The following is a 12,694-nucleotide window of genomic DNA, read 5'->3' as shown; positions in this document are numbered from 1 at the left end:
AACTTGAATTTATGTCCCCTAGTTCTAGCATCATTTATAATCTTGAAAATTTCGTCCTCATTCATTTTACTGATGCCTCTCAGAGCCTTAAACACCTCAATCAAATCTCCTCTAAGGTGTCTAGTTTCCAAACTCTGCAACCCACATATTTGAAGTCTTTCTTCATAAGGACGCCCTTTTGCCGATCTCACCAGGCGAGTACCCGTCTTTGCACCTTTTCAAGAAGCTCGATGTCTTTCTTTAGGTGCGGTCTCCATACTTGAACACAGTATTCCAAGTGTGGTCTAACATAAGCCTTATATAATGGGATTATCACGTCCCTATTTCTACTTGCAAAACTTTGATAGGTCATCAATAGGACACCATGGGCCTTCCTTGCAACCTGTTTACAATTCTCAGAGAATTTCATGTCTGACCGTATCGTAACACCCAAGTCCCTTTCCTCCAGTACTGGGTTTAGTTGAACTCCACCAAGTGAATAAGTTATTTTGTGATTACTGTTTCCCAGGTGTTAATACCTTACACTTTGTTGGATTAAAGCATAGCTGCCATTTTTCTGACCATTCCTGAAGTCTATCTAGGTCTATCTGAAGAAGCTCAGCTTGACAGTGATCATTAACTACTCTACCAATTTTAACATCATCTGCAAATTTAGACATCACGCCCTCTATCCCTTCATCAATGTCGTTTATGAAAATTAAAAACAACAGTGGTCCTAATACTGATCCTTGGGGAACCCCACTTCTTACATCAACCCAACCTGAGGAATAGCCATTTATCACAACCCTCTGCCTCCTGCCCTGAAGCCATCCTTCTATCCATCTAAGGATTTTCCCAGTGATTCCAACCTGTTCCAGCTTATAAAGCAACCGCTCATGTGGGACGGAGTCAAAAGCTTTGCTGAAATCTAAATAAACAATGTCGAAATTATTCCCTAAATCCAGCACTTGAGTGACCCTTTCGAAATAGCGAACCAGATTTGTTAAACGTGATTTTCCCTTTACAAAACCATGCTGAGTATCCTTGAGAATTTCAATTCGATCCAAATGATCCTGAATTCCACCCTTGATCATTGCCTCCATGATTTTCCCTACTACTGAAGTCAGACTGACAGGTCGATAATTTCCAACTTCACTTTTAGAACCACCCTTATGTATGGGAGATACATTTGCACTTTTCCAATCCAAGGGAATCTCCCCAGAGTCTATCGATGCTCGCATAATTAGCCTCAATGGTTCAGTGCACTTGCTTGCCGCCTCCCTTAAGATTATAGAGTATATTCCATCAGCTCCAGGAGCCTTACTGGTCTGTAGGCTTGAAAGTTTTTTCATTAAATAATCTTGCGAAATTTCAATATCATTAATTACATATTTTTTAACTTCGCTCCCACAATTTCCCATTGCCACAAAAAGCTTTTCATTTGTAAATATCGATGCAAAATAACTGTTGAGTTCATCTGCAACGGCAGCTGGTGTATTTATTACTATCCCCTTTCCCTTACGTAAAGGTCCGATCTGGTTTGTCCTGCTCTTCTTGGCATTTATATATGTGAAGAATTCTTTATCCCCCCTCTTTGCTCTGTTTGCTAGTGATTTCTCATAAACTGCCTTTGCCTGTCGAACCTTTTCTGTGGCTCTATTACACATCACCTTGTAGCTGTTATAGGCTTCAGTACTTTTTATTGCTCTGTAACCTTTCCATGCCACCTTTTTCTGCTCAAGTAATGTGGCAACTTCACTATTCATCCAACTTGGAACTCTCCTGGTGGAGTATTTTTTTAATGGTAAATACACATTCAAGGCATCTGTGATTAATGTTTTAAAAGCATACCACAGTTCAATTGTATTCATTCTCTGCGCGATATCTACCCAGTTAATAGAGGCCATGTTGTACCTTAAGGCATCGTAATTTTCTTTTCTGAAATTAAAACCCATTCCTTTGCCTTTTACGTCTGCTACCTCTCTCGTCATCATCCACCGTAGAACTCCGTGATCACTTCCTGCTACTGGTTCCTCTACTGTCAGCCCTGTTATGTCATGGGCCTTCCTTGCAACCTGTGGTTCATGGGTGATGATGAGGTCTAGGATATTCTTTTCTCTAGTACTTTCCTGACATGTTGATACAAATAACAGTCATCTAGTTGAATTAAAAATTTTGTTCCCCATGTCGAGTTTCCTTCCCATTTACTCCAATCAATTAGAGGCAAATTGAAATCACCCATAATAAGGCATTGACGCTTACTTGCCCATTCCATTTGCATGTAGAGGCTTTTGTCATAATCCTCACAATCACCTGGTCTGTAGATTACTCCTACTCGCATTATACCTTTTGTTTCCAGCTATCTCACACCATACAGACTCTATACTAGCATGTGAAATGTCCGAATCCGGGAAAGCTATCGTCGCCCTCAGGCTGCTTCTGATAAGAAGCATTACCCCACCACCCCCTTCTATCTACCCTATCCTTCCTAAATACATTATACAAGCCGTACTTAAACTCATCATCCCCAATTTCCGGGTGGCACCACGTCTCTGTAAGCCCTATTATGTCCGCATTATTTGTTTTAACCAGCAGTTCGAATTCGTTCATTTTATTGACGACACTTCTAACGTCACTGTATAAACAATTAAGATTTAACAACCCTTGAAGTTTTTTAGGCTCTCTTCCCTGATATTAGCTACCCGCTCACGTGAAAAGTTTCTGCCCCCAGAACATCTAGAAAATACGTCCAGTTGGGGTAACAGATAAGAACTCTTAAGGTATGTGCAAGAGTTACTTTGACCAATAAAACTATGAATAGGATGTCTTGACAATAAGTAAGGTCATACACCAACCATTAATTGAAATAGCTCTTTACTGTGACTAGAATTTACAAATTAAAATAACGTATTTACAATAAAATTTAATGTATAACTACTATGATACACTATACAAGGATTAAAACTGTAATAAAATCATTGTGATAAAATTAAAATTACCTAAAATAAACTGGATTAAAAGCGATAAAACCTGTAGCTTTTGGAAGCATCAGCTTCCTCGACAATAATAAATCTTCTGGCAACACTTCCTTATATATAACAGGCTCACGGTATTTCACCACATGGTTCCATCGGCACGTGGTCAGAACTGGAAGCGGAAATATCTCGGGAACATGCAGAGCAAATCCATTCATCCGTACTTAGGACAATAGTTTCAAATAGGAGATGCAAACGCATACCCCTGTCCCTATTCATGGTATTGTTGTCGGATGAACAGATTCGCAGGCTCTCGAGCCATTTACGGTCCCAGAATCCATGCACTCGATCCACAATAACCGCATCCTCTTGGGAGATTTGATGCTGCTTCTTTCAATAATGGTCGGCCATAGCAGACTTGTTATAATCAGCAGTTTTTATAGCATTTAAATGCTCCCCCAGACGATCTTTTAACCGCCGTTTTGTTTCACCCACATAACATTCCCCACAATCCAGGCATTTTATCCTATAAAGAACTCTACTACTAAGGTCCTTTGCGATTGAATCTTTTACCTGGGACACAACTATGTGCAACCTCCGCCCGGGAAGCTGCACACAGCGTGTTTTGAAACCCCATAAAATTCTGGTTAACTGCTCAGTAAGGCCCGGATAGTAAGGAATGTATGCAGTAGCCACAGGAACAAACGGTTCCCTACGGTTGGACATTATTCCTTTACTGTATCTGTCCACGATCCTCTGGGGGTGCCCACATTTTCTAAGGTCTGCTGTGACCCGTTTGATTTCACATTCTTTATCCTCAGAAGTAGTACAGTGTGATGTTGCTCTATCTACTAGAGCTTTTACCACACTATTCTTATGTTGTCCAGCTTGTGCTGAACTATAGTGAGTGTATTGACCTCTACACATAGGTTTTTTAAAAACCGAAGTTTTTACCCTATGGCCTATCCTAGAGATCAATACATCCAAAAATGCAAGGGTGCCACCTGTCTCCACCTCTGAGGTAAACTGTATAAATTGGGAGAAGCTATTAAGCCAATGAAGTGCATCCTCCTCTCTCCCCTTTTGGACCACGGTGAAAGTATCGTCAACATACCTCTTCCATTTCTTCATGGGAAACTGGATCTCATCAAAAACTCTACTTTCTAACTCTTCCATGGCCAGATTGGCCACAATGGTACTAATGAGAGAACCCATGGCTGTACCTTGAACCTGTTTGTACATGACTCCTTTAAACACCATAGTGGTGCTGGCCAGACACAGTTCTACACCTGAACAAATATCCTCTATACTTAAGGGCGATCTGTTAACCAAAGAGACATTGTCACTCAATGCCATTCTCACACAAACTCAATGCTTGATAGGAATGCATGTAAATAATGACACAATGTCAAAAGAAATTATAGTCTCATTTTCATCTATGATCAAATCCTTCACAAATCCCACAAACTCTTTACTGTCTTTAATGACGCAGTCAGACTGGCCCACTACAGGCTAAATCAATTTTGCCAAATACCCTGACAAGGCATATGTGGGGCTGCCTCTAAATGAGACAGTGGGTCTAAGAGGGACTTCTGTCTTGTGAGTTTTTGGCAATCCATAGAACCTGGGGAGTTGGCATCCAGTAGCATGCAAAGACCAATATGTCTCCTAGGAAATCTTGTCTGCCTTTAACCAAATCTGCACCAATTTATTAGCACATCGTTCCAGGGCAACTAACGGGTTTCTTTGAATAATTTTATTATTATTCTATAAATTATTCTATAGTATTATTATTCTATAAAAGCTGCAATGCTTTTTTCTCATAATCTTCTTTGTTTAAGACTACCGTAGCTCTCCCCTTGTCCGCGGGCAACACCACAATTCCATCATCTCTCTTAACTCTTCTAACGCTCTCCTTTGACTAAAGTTAAGATTCGGCGGTGCTTTCCTCACTTGGCTCAAAATAGCGGCTGACTTCACGTGGATCTCACTGGCTAAGGCTTCCGGTAACTTACAAATTGCCCGTTCAATACCCATTGCTATCTCCGCAATGGGCGGTTTGGAAGGTACAAGCGTGAACTTGTACGTTATGTGGAATATGTTGGCGAAACAAAACAGCGGTTAAAAGATCGTTTGGGGGAGCATTTAAATGCTATAAAAACCGCTGATTATAACAAGTCTGCTGTGGCCGAGCATTATTAGGAGAAGCAGCATCAAATCTCCCCAGAGGATGCAGTTATTGTGGATCGAGTGCATGGATTCTGAGACCGTAAATGGCTCGAAAGCCTGCGAATCTGTTCATCCGACAACAATACCGTGAATAGGGACAGGGGTGTGTGTGTTTGTATCCCCTATTTGAAACTATTGTCCTAAGTACGGATGAAGGGTTTGCTTTGTGCGCTCCCGAGCTATTTCCACTTCCAGTTCTGAACATGTGCCGAAGGAACCACGAGGTGAAATACCGTGAGCCTGTTATATATAAGGAAATGTTGCCAGATTTATTACTGTTGAGGAAAGAAGCTGATGCTTCCAAAAGCTACAGGTTTTATCGCTTTTAATCCAGTTTATTTTAGATAATTTTAATTTTATCACAATGATATTATTACAGTTTTAATCCTTGTATAGTGTATCATAGTAGTTATACATTAAATTTTATTGTAAATATGTTATTTTAATTTGTAAATTCTAGTCACAGTAAAGAGCTATTTCAATTAATGGTTGGTGTATAGCTTATTTATCGTCAAGACATGAATTTACCCAACTTCAGAGGCCTTTTTCAGGATATGAATAGGATTTCCAGTCAATGGAAGAAGGTCGTTAATATACGAGAGGAAAAGAGTGGGGGAAAGAACTGAACCTTGGGGAACACCAGCATTAGTGGAACATTACCATCACCCTCAGTGAGTGATCACATAGAAAACTGGATAAACAATTACAAAAAACAGTTGGCAAACCATAAGATGGAAGCTTGTTTAGAAGACCTTTATGCCAAACACGATCGAAAGCCTTTGAGATGTCAAGAGCAATTGCCTGTGTTTCACCGAACTTTTCAATTGAATTTGTCCATAAATGGGTAACATAAGGCAGAATATCACTAGTAGATCAACACTGATGGAATTCATACTGCCGATCATTAATCAGACTAGAGATTTCTGGGTAGTTTAAGAGTTAGCGGTTAATTGATTTCTCCATTACTTTAGAAAGAGTAGAAGTAATTGAAAATGGAGCAATAATTGGATCGGAGGGACTTGTCACCCTTTTTACGAACTGGCTGCAATGAGCAAATTTTCAAGCAGAAGGAATAAGAAAGCGAAAAAAGGCAGCAAAGAACAGGAGTAAGTTCATGAGAACAGGTTTTGAGAACAAGTGGAGAAATACCATCAGGACCTGGAGCTTTCTTAGCATTGAGATTCATCAAAATCCTTCTGACATCCTTTTGACGGAAGACCACAGGAGTTGAATGGAACATTCCCAACACGCTCCATTGAATGGAGCGTGTTGGGAATGGTGGGAGGTGTTTTACCAAGATTGTTAATACATGAGTTGGAAGAAAAATGTGATGCTAACAGGTCAGCTTTATACTTGGCTGAAGTGACAACAGAACTGGTTTTGACAGGTGGGAGCAGAGATGGCCAAAAGTTACGGTCAATAGCTTTGGCAAGAAACCAGAATGCTCGGCTACCATTAGGGCAAGAAGCAAGTTTTCTACTCTTAGCCTGTTTAAAATCTAGTTTGGACTGATTAATGACTGCTTTACAATTTTTGCGCTGACCAGGCTAGCCGGGTGGGTAAATTGCCTGCCTGGCAATCCAAAGGTAGCTGGTTCGAATCCCGCCTCGGGCTTGGATCAAAGGAGTGCAAAAACCTTGGGAGGTGCATTATGGCCACAGAAGCCGATGCGCCAACAACTACCCAAAAAAAAAAAAAAAAAACAATTGTTGCAAGCTTTGGTGTAGGCAGAAAATGAAACTGAAGAATTGGAAACTAGCCAGTTACGATATGCAACATTCTCCTCCTGAACGGCCTTAGCATATTTATTGCAAAACCAACGTTTAGATAAAGGACGAGATTTTAAAGTGGAGTGTGGGATAAAGGATTCCATTCCTACAAGAATAATTTTGCTGACAAGATCTGAGCAAACGATGACATCAGAAGTTTTGAAACAGTAATCCGACCAAGGAAAAGAAGAAAAGAAGTCTTGTGGGTTACATTTTACATTCTTTTAATGCCAAAAAATACAAGGTTGGGAATTACCATGAGATAAAGGCTCCATTGGAGAAGTGGCAATCGCCAAGTTGTGATCTGAGGTACCTAAAGTACCACTTACTTTTACCGTGTACTTAGAAGGGTTGTTTGTGAGTAAAAGATCAAGCGTGCTGGTTGTATGGGTAGGATTGTCTGGTAGTCTTGTAGGTAAATGAACAATCTGTGCAAGGTCATTAGTAATTGCAAAAGCCTCAGCATCTCGACCAGCTGGGTCGGTGTGACTAGTAAACGGAAGCCAGCTGGAGTTGCGAACATTAAAATCACCAAGGAAAATTACCTTGCTGTTAGGAAAGTTGGACTGGAGAAAGTCAAGTTTCAAAGAGAGGAAGTCACTGAGCTCTAAGTGATTAGTGGAGTTGGGAGAACGGTAAAGACAACAGATGAATTTGATAATGAGGTAGAGAGATTTTAAGCCAGAGAAGATTCCAGATTACCAAATTTCTGACAGGGAATATCGGAATGGACACATGCACAAGTACCACCTTTGAGGCGAAAGGAATCATACACAGAATTATTTGGGCAGCTGAGATGAGCAGTTATTGAATCAACCGATAACAGAGATTCTGTCAGAAAAAGTACATGGGGTTTGGCAAACTGCAAGTGGAAATGGACTTCATTGAGATTAGAATTGAGACCACATATATTTGTGAAACGAACTAGTAAGTGTTTAAGAGGTTTAGATCTTTTTGCAGATGAGTTTACTCTTATTTTAACAATTCATGGTGTATTCAATAATAAGAAAAAGTGGGGTGGGACATGCTGTATGAAGTAATGGAATTTTTGGATGTGGTGTATACATGGTAGATCTTTGACATAACATGGCGTCGACAATGCCCTCTGCATACACACTACTCAGAATTTTTCAGTCACTTTCTGGCAGAGTAGAGGTAGCAAGATTATACACTAGCTGATCCGGAAGGCTCCTAAAGAGTTACCAATAGGTTCGGTCTGGTCTACTAATTAGCGGCCAGCCTGCGAACACCATTTTAGAGCTGTACCCTCGAAATAAGGAAGATTGGATCTAGCGATGACATTTATCATAACCTCAAAAGTCATCAGTCATATGATGGAAGAAATGGGAAAGGGTTGGCGAAAACTTAGCTCTGGAGACTAAACATGGGTTCTGCCACTTCAAGCCTCCAATAAGCAAAGTGGTGGTATTGCACCGGTTGATGAGAGTCATCTACCACCTAGTGTTTCCTGGTAACACAGAGGGGCGGCGTTCCTCCATGTGGTGTGGTCACCCACAGTGTCCTTGTTCATGGAGGTTATACCCAGTATTACTAACAGTCCAACCATCGTGAAGGTGCAATCAGCAGATTCGGCTGTCACAGGCCGTCTGGACCTTGCCAAAATTGGGTCTACCTCACTTGAATGTCACCCGAATATCAGTGCCATCAGCATTTTAGACTCACAGATAGCAAGTACAGCATGTCTGGCATATCTGAGAGAATGTCTGTGACAATTTCAAGGACAATTACTTCTACTCTTTCTAAAGTAATGGAGAAATCAATTAACTACCAACTCTTAAACTATCTAGAAACCTTTTGTCTGATCAGCGATCGCCAGTACGGATTCCGTCAGTGTTGATCCACTGGTTATATTCTGGCTTATGTTACCCATTTATGGACAAATTCAATGAAAAGTTCAGTGAAACACAAGCAGTTTCTCTTGACATCTCAAAGGCTTTCCAATCGTGTTTGGCATAAAGGTCATAAAGGTCTTCTAAACAAGTTACCATCTTATGGTTTGCCAACTGTTTTTTGTAATTGGTTATCCAGTTTTTTCTCTGGCCGCTCACTGAGGTAGATGGTACAGGTAGATGGCTCTCTATCTTCTAACTTCTCCACTAATGCTGGTGTCCCCGAATGTTCAGTTCTTTCCTCCACTGTCTTCCTCTTTTTTATTAATGACCTTCCATTGACCAGAAATCCTATCCATAGTTTTGCTGATGATAGCACATTGCATTCCACTTTCCAGTTTGATCCTCGATCAACTTCAATTTTTCCAATATCTGCTACCAGTTCCTTAAATGCCGATCTCCAGGTAATTCTCCAGTGAGGCAAAAACAACCTAGTTGATTTCAATCCTTCTAAAATTCAGGCTTCTTGTATATCTCACGAAAAGGATTCTTCTGCTCCTATGCTTATCTTTGATGACACTCCGATTTCTAGGCAAGATGATATATCTCTTTTGGGGATTACCCTGACTTCTAATCTCTCTTGGCACAACCACATTACAAATATTGCTTCCTGTACGTCTAAAAAACTTGGTTTTTTCTTTCGCTCTCAGTGTTACTTTCCTTCCAAACAGATGTTCACTCTATACAAATTGCAAATCCACCCTGCTATGGAATATTGTTCCCACATCTGTGGCGGTGCCCCCAAAACTTCTCTCAGGCTTCTAGATTCCATTCAGCAGAGGACAGTTAGGTTAATTAATGACTGATCTCTAACAGCATCTCTCCATCCTCTGTCTAATAGACATGCTGTTTCTGCTGCATGCCTTTTCTACAGATACTTCCATTTCTACAGATTTATCCAGTTTCCTAAATATTCATATAATTGGGTTGTCTCAGTAATGGATTTTTGTATTTCAAAAGTGTTTGTTTTATTTACTGTACAATTAAATGTTGTTGTGTTGCATTTAGTTATTGATTTTTTTCTTGTTTTTTTTTTTTTTTTTCACCCCCAAATTTATTTTCAGCATGCATTGGAAGAAGTAATTAATAGCATTCATACATGGCATTTCATAAATTATGAATTTATTTTGCTTTCATACATTCATAATTTTCATTTATCAATGGTTTATATGTTAAAAATACATAGTACTCTGTGGCCTTTTTTAAAGATAGTATAGTCACCGTATTTAGAGTAAGTGCTAAAAGTTTGACTCATGGTGATTCACTTTATTGGCAAGCACTATATGTAATGTTACTGCCATAATTGGCTGCATGTAACGTTTAATTTATTTGAATTTTGTAATACTTTTTTTTTATTATTATTATTTTTTTATAAATCTTGGCCTTTGCTGTTTTTCCATAAAAAGAATTCAAATGGTAAGAGCAGGTGAACAAGGAGACCAAATCCCTCTCGAAGTTATCTGTTCTCCAAAGAAGTCTGTCAAAATTCCATCGACCAACAGCTATGCTGTGTCACCGTCTTTTTTGGAAGAATGGATTGTTAAATATAAAGAAATAAGCCCATTTTCTGTTTATACTCCATGATGACCACATAAGGTCAGAGGAGTTCACAAGACAAAAGAATACAAAAACATCATACCATAATTAGTATTCATGTGGGCTTGAACCATGGTAAACATATTTGCACTTTAGTAGTCTTGCACTTCACCACTGGCGCATTATAGCCGTAGTTGCTAATGCGCCAAAAAACCCAAACAAACAAACAAACTTCACCACTTGGCTGCAGAGGTCTATAACTTTATCCCTAGTTTAAATGGACAATAAATAGGAACAAAATTTACAGAAAACATTCTAAGAATTAATGATTTCAGAAAAAAATATTGGGCCAGTGATAAGCTTTCTTGAAATTCCAACCCAAATGCTAAATTTGGCTGAGTGTAAAAGCACTTTAATAATTGTGTGAAGGATTACCAACACCACAATTGTGTATTTTTCTTGTTGATGTAGACTGAGAAGTGAAACCAAGCTTCATTGTTATAGAACTTTGCATCCAAAATATCCTCCCCATATCAAGCAATAAAATTAGTAAATCACACCACACATATTAAAATTTTAGCAATTTTCTTGTACAGATAGTTTGCAAGGAATCACCTCTGTAACAGCTTTCTGAGTTGAAGCAAAGCATACTCTACATGATTTTCAATTTCCTGATTGATTTTTTCTGGGCTTTGTTGAAGATGTTCACAAAATTCTTACTCACTCTAAATTCTAGGAGCATCTTGAACAGAGCCAGTTTCACAGAATTTGCGAATTCTCTCTTGGACAGTTTTGTGATGAAGCTCGTTTTTTCTTTGGGAAATCATTTCTGGAATTTGTACTTCATAGATTCCATGTACTTATTGCCATTTTTAAACATAAACTCAACTAAAAACATTATTTTTTCCATCAACACTTTTGATGCTGTCTTTAGACTGATTGTAGACAGAATTCTCTGGAAGAGGCATGTTGCAGTGCAGCTGTGCAGAGAAAATCAGAACTACAATGGTGTGGGTCAGCATAACTTAGAAACTCTAAAGGTTTTACTGAATTAAAAAATGCAGAACATTTGCCAATAGCTATGGTGAGACTTTTTGATTAACCTGAATTTATAATTATGGTGATATTAAACATAACACACACACACACACACACACACACACACACACACACACACACACACACACACACACACACACACACACACACACACACAATTTATATATTAGTAAAATTTTAGGGCAGAAAGCCTCAAACTATGATGTTGTTTAATGCAATTGCATCATTATAACTCCTCATATTATGAAATCCTTCACAATGAGTTGCCTTCACCTTAAAGTTCGAATAAGTACTACACATTTCTCTATCAGAGAAGTCTGCTGTTACTTATTTTAACAGAATAAATAATAGCAGATTTCTGTAATATGGAAATGTGTGAGCACCACCACCAGTTAGACACTCCTGTTTCAAAGCTATTTGGTCCACCAAATGCATTGCCAACCAGCTTTGAAACAGTGCAATCTGAGTGGTGGTATTCAACATTTATATCATTTTGATATCAGACAAACTACATTGAAAACAGGTAAGTGGCTCAGCACCAAACATTTGAAGTTTCCCTCTTAACATTAATCCTTGAAGAGCAGTGACCTCTGTTAAAATTTTTCTTTGTTATTATTAAGTAAATATTAATGTTACTTTGTAGTAATTATTATTGCACATATGTTCTGAATGTCAGATGTTTTTTTGATATGCATATAATCCCCCCGCATACACACTGTTAATAGTGAATTTCTTTTTTCTAGGTAGATTATGTGGATACTGCCCAGAATCAAGTACATTTAAAGCTGGTTCCACGAATAGATTATACTCGATTGCGTGGAGCTCTTCGAACATCAAATGTAAGTAAAAAGCCATTCTTGAACTATAGAATGAGGACTCCTATACATATAATGCTTCTCTTATTAGTCTTTTAATGATGCTTTGCTGTTTTCTGGTATCTCTTCAAATATGGATTTGTGATTTGATTTAAAGGGGACGGCAAGTTGAAGTTAACCATTAGGCAGGAAAACCAAATTTCATGAAACACAAATGAAAATTTTATTTGTAAATGATGTGATGCAAGGAAGAAATACTTATACAGTTGCAGCCAAAATAAACCCTTCATTTCTGTTCTTTTCAATAATTTCTCAAAACAAACCATTCTAAAATTTATATAAAAACCTACCCACCTCAAAAATGCTTAATGAAAGTTTATTGTGATAATTCATTAAGCTGACTAAATGCAACTTTCTGTGCA

The 12,694-nt window shown here is 38.7% G+C and overlaps 1 protein-coding gene across 2 annotated transcripts in view; it reads left to right on the top strand.

The window, feature by feature from the left end:
- Nucleotides 1–12,694, top strand: part of Spt5 (Transcription elongation factor subunit Spt5) — a 457,857-nt gene that overhangs the window by 152,501 nt on the left and 292,662 nt on the right. For both annotated transcript variants that reach the window (XM_090382503.1, XM_090382504.1), the window contains exon 9: nt 12,201–12,296. In XM_090382503.1, the coding sequence (XP_090238629.1) occupies nt 12,201–12,296 (96 nt within the window). The remainder of the gene's footprint in view (nt 1–12,200; nt 12,297–12,694) is intronic.

This window comes from Mastigoproctus giganteus, chromosome 10, assembly GCF_048544385.1.
Source record: "Mastigoproctus giganteus isolate SK-2022 chromosome 10, ASM4854438v1, whole genome shotgun sequence".
Lineage (NCBI taxonomy): Eukaryota > Metazoa > Arthropoda > Arachnida > Uropygi > Thelyphonidae > Mastigoproctus > Mastigoproctus giganteus.
This window is presented reverse-complemented; position numbering and strand designations above follow the sequence as displayed.